This window comes from Pempheris klunzingeri, chromosome 9 (assembly GCF_042242105.1).
Source record: "Pempheris klunzingeri isolate RE-2024b chromosome 9, fPemKlu1.hap1, whole genome shotgun sequence".
Lineage (NCBI taxonomy): Eukaryota > Metazoa > Chordata > Actinopteri > Acropomatiformes > Pempheridae > Pempheris > Pempheris klunzingeri.
In genome coordinates, this window is record NC_092020.1 from 5,721,563 (window position 1) to 5,737,932 (window position 16,370).

The 16,370-nt window shown below is 41.1% G+C and overlaps 1 protein-coding gene across 1 annotated transcript in view; it reads right to left on the reverse strand.

The window, feature by feature from the left end:
- The window catches only part of ppp3cb (protein phosphatase 3, catalytic subunit, beta isozyme), a 31,544-nt gene that overhangs the window by 3,957 nt on the left and 11,217 nt on the right, over positions 1–16,370 (reverse strand). The window contains exons 3-12 of the mRNA XM_070836449.1: positions 12,457–12,581; positions 10,577–10,688; positions 7,873–8,018; positions 6,041–6,180; positions 4,640–4,717; positions 2,713–2,807; positions 2,374–2,499; positions 1,712–1,789; positions 1,534–1,618; positions 548–645 (exon numbers count right to left, since the gene is read on the reverse strand). Coding sequence (XP_070692550.1) covers positions 548–645; positions 1,534–1,618; positions 1,712–1,789; positions 2,374–2,499; positions 2,713–2,807; positions 4,640–4,717; positions 6,041–6,180; positions 7,873–8,018; positions 10,577–10,688; positions 12,457–12,581 — 1,083 coding nt within the window. The remainder of the gene's footprint in view (positions 1–547; positions 646–1,533; positions 1,619–1,711; positions 1,790–2,373; positions 2,500–2,712; positions 2,808–4,639; positions 4,718–6,040; positions 6,181–7,872; positions 8,019–10,576; positions 10,689–12,456; positions 12,582–16,370) is intronic.

Sequence of the window (16,370 nt, forward strand, 5' to 3'; positions counted from 1 at the left end):
ACGTGATGCTTGCAAATTTGCTGACTCAGAGGCATGTTTCAGGCTTTAGTCATGTGAGGCCCTCAGAGCTGCACTGAGGCCGCGGCAGGTTCAGAGGGCACCTGGTGTTAGCAGTAGCTGGTGTTAGCGCACACACACCCCACACACACACGCTTCGGCTGGCTGCATGTCAGGAAGTGTCTATCTCTTCGTATTACTGCCCTTTATTTCATGTCATTCTCTAAGTCTCTTCCTCTCTCCCAGTCGTTGCACTCACACACACACGCACACACAACCAGCAGGCTGTTAGTATCCTCAGCGCCGGTGAGGTGAGGTGGAGAGAGTGAGTGAGGCAGAAGGATGAGAGAACAGCAGTAGAGGAGGAGAAAAAGGAAAGAGAGCAGGAGGGAATCGGAGGACGGTCCAAAGCAGATATTTAAACTGTCTCTGTGTGGACTGCCTTTTCTTTCTGGTTTTGAAGGTGTGTCCAGGGTTATGTTTGAGAGTGTGCTTGTGAGTGTGTGTGTGTGTGTGTGTGTGTGTGTGTGCGAGTGTGTGAAACACTCACCGCTCTGCAGGGTCTGCTTGCCCCCAGACAGCACTCCGCTGGGCAGCATGCCCGTAGGGGTCAGTCCCTTCAGGGTCAACACATTCTCACTCTCCTCCCTAAAAGACAGACAGAGATGACATGTTGTGTGTGTGTGTGTGTGTATGTGTGTGTAGCAGGTGTGCGCGTGTGTGTGTGTGGATAAAAAGAGAGAATTAAAAAGAATTACACACTTCCCCTCACTATGCACCTGCAAACACACAAAACATGCTTGTGGGTTGAAACAGTGAACACTGAAAGTGACAATCTTGTGTCTGCTGATTCAGGCATAGTGTTCACACACACACTCACACACACACACACACACACACACACACACACACACACAACACAGACATACAAACAAATTCTTGTCTTTCTATAGTTGTGAGGACACTCATTGACATAAAGCCTTCTCTAGCCCCCAACCCTACATATGTCCACCTTACAAATCTTCAATTAGTGCTTTTATTTTGTGGAAGAAGCACCCAAAGCCAAATCTAGCCCTGATAGCACCTTGGGGACCAAACCAAACAATTGCTGTTATTATTCTAAATTTTTAATTTTTAAAATTTTTAATAGGCCTGTAAGATTTTCTAGTATTCCACTTTAAAGCGTACATAAAGCATAAAGCATACAAAGTTTACATCTATGCCTAATTCCAACCAAGCCCCCCACCTCAGTCACTATTTTATCTATTATCTATTTAATTTCTATAAATTGGATTGTTTTTATTAAACTTTTTTAGCTGATGAGGGTGATTTCCAACGTAATCCAACCTTAACCTTAACACCAAGTCTCTAACCCTCAGACAGCCCCATGAAGTTTTGAGAACCAGGTGAATTGTCCTCACCATGCAGGAATGTCCTCACAACCATGGTTTAAAAACAAAATTTCACAATCACAACTAGACACACAGACACAGACGTGCACACTCATACAGTGAGTCCAACCAGAACTCAACCTACCGTAGAACAGAGAACATTTTAGCCATCTTCCCAATGGCTCGGATCTTGTTTTTGATCACCTCTTTCCTGGCTGCTGCTGCACTGGCTGCAAAAGAGTCAAACATGAACTCAGTCATCCGATTACAGTTTTGTGGTTTCATCATAAAAAAACAAATAGCCAGTGTTCAGTGTTTTTTACCATCGAAGATCTCCTCTCCGTCATTCATGAGTTCGTCATCAGAGCAGATACTCAGGACGTTAACCAGCATCTCAGTCACTGCAGGACAAACAGAGGCACACACACACTTAATCAGGGACATGGTGACGCGCGGGTGGCAGAGGGGTTAAGATGGCAACCATAAACCTCAGTGTCCCCAGTTTGCTATCTCTCTCTTCCCTCATTTCCTGTCATCTCCCTACTGTTGCTGTCCAATAAAGACATAAAGTGCCTCAAATCTGACTAAACTCTGGTTACCCACAAGTCCCTAATCCTGTAAGTAGGGGTTGTACACCTTTTTAAGCTGATATAATTGCTATTTTTAGAGAATATTATTAAGTGGGACTAGAACCATATAAAGCACATAAAAAGGATCTACCTTTAAAACTAAGACATTTACAGAGATTATTCCTTGTGCGGTTTTTACTTTAATTGTGTTTGTTGATTCCAAATGAAACTGTAAAGATAAAAAAAGAACTTAATTTAGCCTGAAGCAGGTTTATGTATTTTAATTTCAGTCTCAAAATCACGAGGAGTATTCCTTTAATTATTACGACATCAGTAACCTGACCTCATGATGTTGTCATTATAAGGTACTGTATGAGGAAGAATCCAAAAAAAGGATATGTGAGTGCATGTGATACCTTTTTCTCCCACGAAGGGCAGCGACCAGGTGAAGACGTCCATGAAGTTGGGTAACCAGTAGGGGTGAGGAGAGCAGTTGAACTGGCGGATGTTCATCACATTGTTCTCGTACTTCAGTACTGCCGCTGGACACACACACACACACACACACACACACATATTAGTCTTTTGTGTCCACTACTATAGTTATATATAGTATAGTTATCAGTATCTACCAGGCTCTGCAACAGATCTGCGTTAAAGAATAGGTTACTGTTCAGCCTAAAGTAATTGCACCGCTGGGCTCAAATATCAGCTTTTTGTGTGTGGGCATGCGTGTGTGTGTATTTGTGTCAGACCTTTGTTGTTGTAGACATCCAAGTAGTTTGGAGCAGAGAAGATGGTGATGAGGGAGGGGAAGCCTGTAGTCTGACTCTTCCTGTACATACGATACCTGAGGACAGAGAGACAAAACACCCACGTTACAGCAACCTCAAATAAAAAAAACACGTTGTGGATGGAAACCAAGAATTTGCTTTGCAGAGGTCTTTAAACCAGACAGAGACTGGTTGAAGGCGAGACAGCCACGCTTTTAAAAACAAATGAAGAAGGAATCTATGTGGGCAAAATGACAGGGTGAAGTTAAGATGCCACTGAGCTGAGGACTGAAAGCGTGCAGTGTTTGGGTGAAGCTGCCAGCACAAAGTCCCAGTGACTCAAAATAAAAACAAGTCTGGGTGCAATCAGTTTTATGCATGCAAAGAACCCACCGAGATTAGACATGATAATAAACAAAAGCACATTTATTTCATTTGTGCCCACAAAAAAAGCACGAAAGCAGCCTCTACTGGTCGGGACCTTTGGGAATACACTAATTACCAAACTCATCAGCAATCAACAATTTTGTTTTCTATTATAAACAAATATAATCTAGGTGTTCTGCAGAATTTGTTGGCTGTTCATATTGTCTTTTATTCCAGTGTTCCCAGCGGGCCAGTGTTTTCTGTAGCTTTGTCAAGGATGTTATTCTCTCTAGGAACTAAATGTGATCATGCAATTAATGTCATCAGCACCAGGCTGGTTCTTGTTTTGCTCTGCTCCTATTTGCACACTTTGTCCATAGCTGGCCACCGTACGCTGTGTCTGACCATGAGCCAATCAAATCAAGGCAAGCTAATATCTCTGTATCAAACAGACTCCTGATTGGCTGCCTGTTACACCGCTCCACTACAACAGCACTGACTTAACATTCATGTCTGTGACCCAGCAGGCACTACGTACTGATGTTTAAAACATTCTGTTTTTGCATGTTAGAACAAAATAAATCAGCATATTTAATTGTTTTATATTGATGGGAAATAATACAGCCAGTGTTTTTTTCTACATCAATCAAACTGCAACTTTCGACAGCCAATGAAACTTCACAAAGAGAAAACAAGCATTTCTATAAATACAGTCTTTAGCCTCCCTGGAGCAGTTTTACCACCATCCACAAATAGTTTTATTTTTTTCAGCTATGAGCAGGTCCTCCGCTTCCTTTATGCATTGTAGAAGTATTTATACTATGCATATTGATAAGGCTGCTTTTTTCTGTCACTTACTAGTCACATAACATACTAGAAACCTGCTTAGAAAGACTCTCTTTTATGCACTGTCTAAAAGCGTCTGCTGTTTCAAATTAAACACACTATTTCATCTGTACACCGGGGTACTATTTACAGATACAGAGGTATAAACCACTAAAATCATAATTTCCTTTGACCAACCATTGTGGAAGTGCACCAAGACCCTTGGGCGATTACCCAGACTACCCAGCTGCCTGACAGACAAAATACTGTTAATGGGTTCACCAAACAGCACAACTCATAATAGTGCTGCCTTAATTGCAGCATTATATTTAGAGGATTTTCACTAAGATAACAGATGCCAGGAATGGATTTGTGGGTCAGAAAATTGTGCTTTGCCCCCACTGTTATATTTAGATTAGTAGTGCAAACCTTGCATGACCCTTTGCATCATCATTCTGCTTTCAAGAGATGAGTTAGTTTACCTGAATTTTGTTGGGGCTGTTGGTGCTCTCAGCCAGACAAACTAAACAATGCTAATAACACAGTTTAAGGGTGACAGAGGGAAAATTGTAGAACCACTTTTCCTGTAATGCGCCAATTCCCCTGACAAAGAAAAATAACAGCTCAGAACACGAAATGTCAAGGTAAGCCATTAAATTAAATGGTGCTCCCTTTTAAGCTGAGAGAAGGACTGAGCCGTGACAGTCAGTCAGCTTACCCAGCATCCTGTGCTTCATGCGCTCTGATGATTGACAGCAGGTTGTTGGTCTGTAGGAACTCGCACACTGCTGGGTAACTGGGGACAAAAAGAGAGACACACAATGAGAAAGAGTGAGAGCAAGTACATGCATCTGAAGTGAGGCAATGGAAAAAAACATACGGGGGAAGAGCTATACAAAAAGATCTGGTAAAAACCGCTTTATACAGCAAACATGTCATATGTTATTATATCAAGATTGCTGTAAACCACAAAGCACATGGAAGTATTTAGTGGGAAGTCTTGCAGTGGGAGATGAGTGGGCCTCTTGTTTCCTAATGTCGGGTCTGACTGAGACCAGCAGGGGGCATCAGCGAGCACAAGGCAGGCCTGAGTGGGGCTTATGGCTTCCTCAGTGCTGTGGGAGTATACACTAGTTGGTCGATTGATGCTGTGTCTGCTAAACATAGAAAATTACTGTGTTCTCCACAGACAACATGTCATAACACCGCACCAACGCTCCATCCATCACTTTCCACATCAGGTCCTCGTCTTTACATTCCTCCATTTTTATTTTTTTATTTCCATCTTTCATCTTGTAACCCCCCCACCCCCACGACCACCACCACCACTACCCTCCTCCCATGTTGCTCTCCCTCTTTTTCTCACTGTATCTTAATATCACTCCATATCTGGCAGGAGTAGCCAGTCGTCATAGCAACAGAACCGTGCAGTCTCCCTGGGGATTGTGGGATATCGTTTCATGCTGAAACGGAACTGTGTGTATGTGTTTGTGAATGTGCTGTGTTTATGTGTTTCTTATTACACTGAATGTGTGTGTGTGTGTGTGTGTGTGTGTGTGTGTGTGTGTGTGTGTAAACTGGCCAAGATTTTCTGTCTCTTGTACAAATCCCAGTGATTGTTATTGGATCTTGGATGTGGTGTAACCATGCAGGAAGCTTTTCTCGTTCTCTCTTCTCATCACCAGCATCCCAAACCAATAGCCTGAAGTCCACCTAAAACTTATTAAATTCCTGATTTGTAGATGAAAGTCACATCACACACAACACCAGCTGATCACAAGGTGCCCAGATCATTAAAAGACATCAAATGAACCCAACACAACACGGACAGGAACACGTTTGAGGATCTGTTGTATTTCTGGCTGCATGTTTCAGCTGCTAATTTCAAAGAATATTGTTCCTAGTGTGTCTTTTCTTTCTCTGAATATTGCATTCATTCTGGCTTGTTTAGATGAGAGTTGGTTTATATCTCTGAGCCTCACAAGCATAGAGATCTGTTCATCCAGGCTACCAGACTATATTCAAGTTTTCAGTTTTTCTTCTAAATCAGGAGTCTTATGTAATATTTCTTTTTGTTGGTGTCAACATGGATCTTTTGAGGGGTAATTTTGTCCTATACCTGTAGAAATAGGAGCAGCCTCTGACTGTGTTGTGGCCAAAGTACTCCTGGGTCTTCTCATTGCCAAAGTCTTCCAGGGGGTCGGCCCACAGCAGGTCGCACATGGGTCCAAACGCCGGGGGCTCCTTGAACCGATCCAACTAGGACATACAACGAACACACACAGAGAAACACACAAACAGATAAGCTTACAAAAAGTCAAACACTTGGGGAGACAGAAATACATAAACACAAAGAAATCCTCGGATGAAAATATATATCAGGTACATAACATTTTTACTTGTGGTTTAAACCATATGCACACACACAAATGCACCAGCATATATAGGATAAATCAGAAGAGATAGAAAAGCAAACATACACACAAACACACACACAAATGCACGCACACACAAACACATACTGTCAGAGCGGAGCATCTCCATGGCAACCCTTACCACACAGGAGGGAGAAGATGTCACACCAGCAGATTCACCATGGAAACACTGCCATTAGATGAGGAAGTGTGTGTCCTCATGTCTGTGTTCATGCGTGTGCCTTTGTACTCTGTATCGCTGTGAACTGTATACATGTACAGCGAGTGTGTGTGTGTGTCTCTTTCACTGGTGTTTACTGATTTCTTATGGATTCTCTGTATTCACAACACATATGGGAATTAATGCATAAATAGTAGCTGGTGTGTGTTCATGTCCGTGCTCGCAGGAATGTCTGAGAGCTGTAATTCGATAACATGTTACATGTATTTATTACTTAGTATAATTTTTCTTAGCAATTACAAGTGTGACAAACTATTGTTTATGCTGCACTGCTGTGTATAGTGAGTGCAGAAACGCAGAGGCAATGAAGTTGAGAAAAAAGTTTTCAGGCTTGCAGGCAAACCTTTCAGTTAGAAAGGTTGTAATGCCTCAATTTAATGCCTTTGTAGGCTGATTATTTTACCCCAAAAATAAGTGTAATAAAATCTAAATAATACCTGCAAATGTATTATAATGGATAATCCTCACGGAATAAAAGGGCAACATTTATTTAGCAACATAAATGTGTTCTTTCAGCTTTATTAACATTTGTAACTAGTTTAGTTTAGAGAATGCACTTTACTTTAATTATTTACAGTCCATAGATCGTATGAGAAAAATGTACCTGAGATGTTGTGTGTCTGTTAGTCCTTCTAGTGATTATATATAATAAACTAAGTTACAATCTAATAAATCTGAGTGTGTGATTGAAGGACAGCTTGTCCACATCACATCGCAGCTTTTGACTTTAAAAGATAAAAGCTGACATGGCAGCTACTGAGACCTGCTGTGCTAGTTACCTTTAGCAGGTTTAGCGCCGTCTTTTCTTCTGTGTGGATCAATTTAGTCACTGACCCATTTAGTCAAGTGGAATAACAAACTGTATTATCAAGGTGTTGGGTCTTCAGAATGGATATTTTTTATGAAGAGGTAGGACGAGAATCAATAAATGTAGCTTTTTAAGGCAATAGTCGTACGTAGCTGCTCGCATAGCTGGTTTTCTGTTTCTCTGTAGCAGAGTGAGCAGAAAGTGTGCGCTTAAACAAGTTTTTAGCTCTGTTTTCCCAGAGATTATCCAGTTTCAGTAGCATGATATTTTCTAAGATGTGTAGCTTAATAAGACAGAATGTGAAAGACTCACACATTGTCTTTGAAGGGCAGTATTGTTAGTTCAAAATATTTAGGCAAGTAGTGGTAGTGGAATGGTCAGGGTTAGGGTTAGTCTCCAGGAAATGAATGTAGGTCTATATTAATGAAAGTAACATTAGTACGTGTGTGTGTGTGTGTGTGTGTGTGTGTGTGCGCCTCTTATCGCACCTTCTTGATGTCGTCCAGCGTGTGGATCTCTGGTGAAAGCCCTCCATGCACGCAGAGGAACTGCTGGTTCATCAGGGCTGCCAGGGGCAGGCAATCAAACGCCTCCATGCAGGAGTCATACACCTGCTCCGAGTACTTGATCTTACCTGGAGGTGGTTGGAGGGGTGGAGAGATATTTCAAGACTTGAAACAAAGTAGCGCCCCACTATGTTTTGACATGCTTTCATGGCCACAAACGTACAGTCAGTCCCTGTCACTGGGAGCGTTGCATATCTCACACAAACACACAGCGAGAGAACAAACAAACGTGGAGCTTGTACATGGGCAGATTTAAAGAACTCCGTCATCTAAAGGCTTCAAACACACATGCATACATCCTCTATAAACATAATTTAGTTCACTTGGGTTAGAGGCAATAACATGTCGGATTTTCATGAGATGTTATTAATTTATGTGGCCATCTCTTCTCCAGCACTCCCATATGACCTGTTTCTCTCCTCTCTGATGATTTAGAAATGCCACTTCCTCAGAGAAGAAATGTATGAAGCAGCAGAGAGGCGTCACTGTAAGGGTGAATTTTTGCTTCATGAAAAACTCCTTTGATTTGGCAGTGATAGCAAGAAAGACATCCAACACGCAGCATCTTTAAAGTACATTTCACACATGGGCGTAACAATACATCTGACACAAAACAATATCACAGGATTAAAATAGCTGAAAGGAGATCGGCGGAGAGGGAAGAGGAAGAAAAAGAGAGAGGGGTGGATTTTGGATGAGAGCGAGCAGGGACAAGGGAGGAGAAAAAAGGAGAATGATAATTTCATAAAGAGAGGAGAGAGATTGATGGGAGGAGACAGGAGAAGGAGGAGAGGTAGAGAGCGGTAAGAGGGGGAAAAGAGAGGAAGGAGATGGAGAGGGAGGAGGAACATGAGAACAACACATACACACATCGAAGCCAGTATTGTAGAAAACCAGCGTACAGTAGCCAGCATGTATCTATGTACGTGTGTGACAGTGTGTGTGTTTGTCAACCTCTCCATCTGCCTTATGTAGAGCAAGAGCTCATTATTGCTAGTCCACCAGTTTTCAGCTCCTTCCACACACAGACACTTAAACATTTATGAAGACACTCTTGCACACGCATGCAGTCACAGTACATGCACTCGCACACACTCGTGGTTCACCCACACATACACACTCACACACACAGCAGATGGTAATTGAGGGCGACCACTATTCGCCACGAGCACCAGGGGAAATTAGCTTCCTTGTCCCTTGGCCAATCAGACACAGAGGAGCAAGTCCCTGAGCCAATCATTAAGGGCCAAATTAATTTGCTGCTAATCACCCACTCTCGGACAGGACAGGAGGAGAGTCAGAGAGACAGTGGGGGAGATCGGAGGAGGGAGGGAAAAGATGGAACAGAGATGGAGAGAAATAGAGGGGAAGAGAGAGCAGAGGAGGGATGGATGGATGGGAGTGCAGGTAAAGAGGGAGGATTCAGACTAGAAGGGGGAGCAAACTTGAGGGGGAGGAAAAGAGGAGAAGAGGTCCCACAAAAAATGTATAACTTTTTCTGGTGGAAACGATGAGTCAATCCATCAATTAGTTGAATGACAGGAAATGAATCTGTAGCAAGTGGCTGCTTGCTAAAGCCCCTCCAATGGCAGACCTGCCAAACTTTGCACTTCTCCACGTGCTGTAGTGTTATGCAAGGGTGAAACATCAGCATGTCCGACTAAATAGTTTACTACTGACAGTAGCGTCACTTCCAAGGCCAAGGGGCATTTCATTAAAGCCCCGTTCACAATAGCAAATCCACTGTGTGGGCTCTCCCCAGTGTGTGGAAGCCTGTCCTGGACGCTACTGCATCAGAGCGTGGGCTAACATTAACACTACACTCACTCTGTCCCTCTCAGTTGGATTCGGGGAGGTTTACACTGCAGCGACCCCACCCAAAGTCTTTATCTGAGATAGCGTTATGTTTGCCAAACACATTAGTCTTCATTAGAAAAGGTTTCCAAATCCAAACAGTAAAGCATAAATCCAACCTCTGTTGTGCAGCTAAACAAGTTTATGTTAGAATGATGATGATGAATCAGTATTTTTGTATTATATCATGTATATATTAGACTCCCCTTACAGGGCTCTGCTTTCAAACTAACTGGAAACAAAGTTTTCAACCAACTCATAGTGCGCATGTCAGTTTAATTAGCTAGCAAGCCAACATATGGCTGATAAAGCCAGCAACAAATGCCATTTCGGCAGGAACAATTGATGTTCGTCTATTAGAAAAGGGAAGCCTGAGTTTGTCTACTTCTGTCTGATTTTTGGTGGGTTACACAAAATAAACTCACAATAAATCTGCCAACATTATCAGAGCACTGCACTGTGCCACTCGTAGTGCTGTCAGTTCTGATTATTGATTTAAAAGGCCACGAATTCTCCAATGTGAATGCTGGTTTTCTAAGTCTTTATGATAGCAAATTTAATATCTTAGACTGTTGGTTAGAAAAGAAGAGTGCTCCATACTTAAAAGAATCATTAACTGCCACTTAACTTTATAAAATGACTGTTCTAATTCAAAGGAGTAGGATGGGATGAGGTTAAAGTGGGAAGAAGAGCAGAAATGCAAGGGATGAGAGAGGCATTGACACAAAGGTAGAGACAGAGAAGGAGATTATAAAACACCAGAGTTACTCACATTCTTGTTTGAAGGTGAAATATTCTGTCAGATGTCTACATTCATGGTTTCCCCGTAGAAGAAAGAGCGTCTTTGGGTAGAGGATTTTCAGTGACCACAGGTATAACACACACTAAAGGTTCACCAGGGAGGAGAGAGCATAAAAACTGGTCAGAGTTAAGCTGCTATTCATTAAAGACATCATCATTAAACCTGGCAAATGAGGCAGTTTCAGAGTTTTTGTACATTTATGATGCAGTATGACGAGTAATGCCAGCATAAGTATTACCTTGTAGCAAACACGGTGGACAGTGTTGTGGAAATACAGCATATTCTTGTATTGCCTGACACAAAGGACTAGTTCAACATTTTTGGATGTTAAGTTCAGTCATAGCAGGATTGTAGGCTGAGTTTTTAAATCTTTTACCTTCTACTCTTTATGCTAAGCTAAGCTAAAAGCTAAAAAACAAAACAAACAGCTAAACTCGTCATTTTTGTATGGATTAAACAAACCACATATAATGTGTTTATGAGTTTTAAAGGAGCTGGTGCTAATTATTTTAACTTTTGGAGGAAGCTACACTAGCTGTTTTCCTGTCTTTATGCTAAGCTAAACTAGCCACCTCCTGGCTTCATCATTAACAGACAGACACGAGGGTGGGATCATTCTTCTCATCTAACTCTCTACAAGGAAGCAAATCAGTGTATTTCCCAAAATGTCAAATTATTCCTTTAAACCACACACTGCAGTGAAAACAACCTTTATGTTAGCACATCACTGCTAATAAGTAATTGTATTACAGAGCTGAGTCATTTCACTCTCAGTTCCCCTCATTAAATTCAAACTGGAAATTCATAGTGAGACAGAGAATCACGATGAAGCTGTTGCTAGGAATTCTTCTGAATGAAACAACCACTGGCCAAATTAATTGAGCTGAAAGCGAATTGATCCTTATCGAGGTCTAAAGATAGACATAAACAGGATTTTGACAAGAATCATCGCAAATAACAGTGTTCTGATTGAGTTAACAGGAAAAAATGAATTCAAAACAGCTGTGGCTGCATCCAGCCTCTTTTAGAGGATAAAATCATCCTCAACATGTTTTCACTGTTACCATTTTGTTAACCCTATAAGTGGCTCTGAGGGTTTTCTCTCACCTTTACACAGTACTATCCCTGCTCTACATTAAGTCCCCTGTCTGCATGCCCTTCAAGTGTGTTAGGAAGGTGGCCTAAATATTGCTCTCTCCCCTCCAAACTCACTCCATGTCAGTGATTCGTCCCTTATGCCACAGTGGCTAAGTGGCTCAACAAACTAAGACATTCACCATGTGCTCGTATTGTTATGGATTCAAGTCACACTCCTGATCTGTGGTGCATTTCTGCCAGACAAAGTAATCAGAAAAATATCTTATTACACTCACGTCTATTTCAAAGAATCAAATGTCCAAACAGGTCTCTGGATATACTTTGTCCACTTAGTTTATATATTTATATCCATACAGTACTTCAGTAAGCAGCATATTATACTGTGATACTTAATGATTACTGACCTTGAATCGTCCATGAATTTTAAATTACATCAGCTTGGTATGTGTACATTTTCAGACACACACAGTGGCGTGTCATACATACACAATGCATAGGCAATACATTAAATACAGCACAGTGTTATAACTGCACACCTCAGTAGTGAAAAAACCTTGCTCGTTGAAAGTATATAATAGAGTTCAGAGCAATATACAATATAATGGCCACTGATTGATTGTCAGATCACTTGATACATGATACAGCGAGCTAACGACATTTCTGAGTGGACACACACACAATAAAACGCACATATGATCAGATATATGCTCCAGTGAAGTATGTGCGCTGCTAGCTCAAGTATCCATCCTCACCTCGATACTGAAGTAGCCCCTGTCCACATAGTCCCCTAGGAAGAGGTAGCGCGTGTTGGCAGGAGAACCTCCCACTTCAAACAGCTTCATCAGGTCGAAGAACTGGCCGTGGATATCTCCACACACTGTGGAATGAGCACACAACCATGTTAACATAATAAAAACCAGAGCTTTCAGCTGCCACATGTTAAGTTTCCACAAAGCAGTTAAAAAATATGGGAACGTCCTTGCTTCAGTGGCTCCATATGGCCCAATTTGCATCTGCGGAGGTATATCTGTCCTGTCTGCTGATCTAGAAACATCATTCATCTGCTAAATGAAAAACAACAGAAAATAAGTGATAAAAAATCTTTCTGAAAGAATCAATTGCAGTCATTTTGAGGTCTCTGTTTAAATCCCACCTGTCAGTAAAGGAATGCACCAGGGATCTAGAAAAGGCACTTTTATATTTAGTTTCTATATTCGCTGCCAAATTTCTAAAATGCTAATGATCAGTATGCTTATATATTATTTAGACCTGAAACACTTCTTTGATTGACAGAAAATTAATCTACATCTACTTTTTTTATTATTCATTGATTCTACTCCACAAGTTAAAAAACAAAAGACAGCCCAAATACTATTACAGTTGTATGATAAATGTTTTTAAATCACAGCATGCGTTGGTGCTCTACATTAAGTGGAATTTGTTCTAAATTATGATGTATAAAACTTTGTTTCTGACAAATTTCACATCTACTGCAGTCATACTTCTGACGTCTAGCTTTCTTGATAGAACCTCATGTGGTCTGATTCTATACACATTTTAATGGCCGTGTTTCCAATGATTTTTTCTCTGATTTGTTTAAAATCACATCCAGGAGTATTGGATCTAATGCAGATCTGGCATCACATACTGAACACTTCGTATTTTGAAAGACTTCAGGACTGTCTGTCTGTATGATCTGCCAGCATACATCTTCCTATCCGCCTCCCTCACCATCTGTCTGGACTCTCCTTTCACTTTTTGTTGATGTCATAGTTCCCCTCTGCAGCCATTTTACGATGGCCATTTTGCATCTGCCTGGCTGGCTATGTCTGTCTGTCTCTCCATCTGCTTCCCATGTTAATGTCTGTTTTTGTGTCTACGTCTAAGCATTTGCTTTAATTTGAACTGGGAATTGGGAATGCAAAATGGCATGAGTGAAATTGAGCTGTACCTGTCTGCCTCCTCAGACCTGCGTCAGTATTTTCCCAGAAGCTTTCATGTGACATCCTAAAAGCCTGTCAGTTCAGATTTCAACTATCCACTTGCCTGTCTCTTCACTAGATTGTCTATCTTAGAGCATTTCCAGAGTGACTCCATCAAAGTGCTAAACTGTTCAGAATATCTTCACAGCATTACAGTTACTTAAAGCCCTCTCTACGAGAGCAAGCACTATTTTCTCTAGTTTTATCTCTGAAATCTATAGGCTATTTCCAATTATAGTTAACACTCAGGTGGGTGTTATGGGGTTAGAAACTTGGAAACGGGAATCAATATGTTGCTCATTGGGAACCTCTGCACTAAGCTGCTTATGATCAACTGTCTCTCCATCTGCCTGTCTGTCCTCGTCCCCGGGGATCTGTACCTGTGAAAGCCAAGCGATGTTCCCACACTGCGTGGGCACAACAACCCACACGGAATTATCTCACCGCTCACATTTGCATAAACGCACACACACACACATGCAGAAATGCACAGGTACATTAGCCAGGCAGTGTCAATAGGTTGAGAGTGTCTGAGTCTGCCTGCCTGCTTGTCTATCTTCTGTGTCACTATCTCAGAAACTTGTTTTCCTTTTTGTTCTTCGTCGATCTCAATCTCCCCCTCCTCCTCACTTCGACATTCTCCTTGGTTCGTACCACTTCCCTGGCAAGGGAATACATGCAGATACTACCAAAGCTAGAGCCCGCTATTGTGAGGTGCATAAGTGCCAATTGGTTCTCTCAGTGAAGTGCGACCAAACAACAGTTCATATTAAAAGGATGGCAGATACATATAGCAGATTAATGAAACGACGAATGGAATCTGATTAATACATAATTACTTATCTTTCTGCCGCCTGCTCCGCAGCTCCATTCTTCTGCCTCTCTATGTCTCTGTTGGACTGTTGCTATCTGTCACTTACTAACACATTATGTTTGGTTGGTTTAATTTGTACAAAAACTGAGGAATAAAAACATCAACTTGTTTTACAGGGGTTAGGCATTGGACTATTTCTTAGCCAGGGGTAGTTGCCAGGCAACAACCACAGACTCCAGGAAGTTGCCAATCCCAACCAATAAATAGTCTAGCCCATACCTCTCTGTAAAATGGCAACATGTTTTCACACTTTTGTTTTTTGCAGATCTTGAACAAATTATGTTAATTAGTGAGCTACTTATTTCACCTTGTTTCCCGTCTTTATGCTAAGCTAAGCTAACTGGCTGCTGGTTGTAGCTTCACAGAGATATGAGAGTGGTAGCAACCTTCTCATCTAGGTTTTGGCAAGAAAGTAAATGTACATATTTCCCAAAATATCAAACTATTCCTGTACCTGATATCAGGTTTATTTTACCTGCTATCTTCTCAACATTTAACCAAATTCAAACCAACATCCCAATGTAATTTACAAAACGCAAAAGCTCCAAAAAAGTGTGTGTTTTCTTTTTTTTATTGAAAATGTGTGTATTTTTAGACAATCTAACCAACCAGAGGGTTGGAAACACCTGTTGAACACACGCAGCCCTGAGCTCCACATGACTTAAATGAGTGAGAGTAGATGAAGAAAACAACTTGTATAATGCCAAACTCTTCCAGCTTTGATGCTGGCAATACAACTATGTGAAAATGGCCTCAGCAGAAACCAACACCGCAGAGAAAGAGGTGACTTTAGCGTCAAAGAGGCACAGGACGTCAGTTGTCTGGACATGTTCTGGGTTTAGGCAAGATTTTTAGATAATCTGAAAAGCATTGCAAGGCTGTGTATCGCTAAAAACTGGACTACGAGTGGGTCAAAAAGACAGCACGGGGATCACTGATTAAAATGTTGAAGAGGATAATGAGGGCATAGTGAATGAGATTCAAAACGGTGAGGCGAAATTACCAAGGTGATTCACATTTACATATTACATGTTTAAAACGAGGCTTCCAAATATGTTTAGAGAGGTAAGTTAGAGCCATGATCAGTGTGCCCTTCAGTTTGTGTGATTTGTTACAACACTGTTGCTGATCAGTAAGATTTATATTTCTTTTTTAATGTTCAAATTAATGTTCACACTGGGCCTCTGGTGTGTTAGGGGCGGCTGTTGAGATTTTATTTTTAGAAGTTAAATCAATATGTTCATGTTACCTTTGGCTTTAGCAAAATATGTTTAAGGAGGCAGAACCAGAGTCTGGGTTGGAGATTTGTTCTTTTTCATATTTCTGCACTTTAGTTTGTGTGATTTGTTACTGTGACTGACTGGAGATCATATTTATTTTTCATATATTTCTGTTCACACCAGGCCTGCCGTTCTGCAGTGCTTTGTTGTTCATTTTTTCGGATTTTATTAAGTTACATCATGATGATTATACTACATGATTGCAAGGCTTGATGTTATGTAATATGCTACTGTGTTTGAATGTTTTTACATTTCAGCATCTAAATAAAGATGTTATTCATATCAATTCATGCATCAGCTCATCTCATTTCATCATAGCACATAGGCCTGATCTACAGGACAGACCAGCTTACATGTTGACTGTATTCAATGTTGTGGTGATGCAATTAAAGGATTTATTTCTTGTGTAAATAATACAGAGGGACATTGTATACCGAATCACAATATTGCCAATTAGATTATTTTCCCACATCGTTCAGCCCTATTAACTGCACTGTAATTGTTCACTAAATAACAGACTAATTGACACT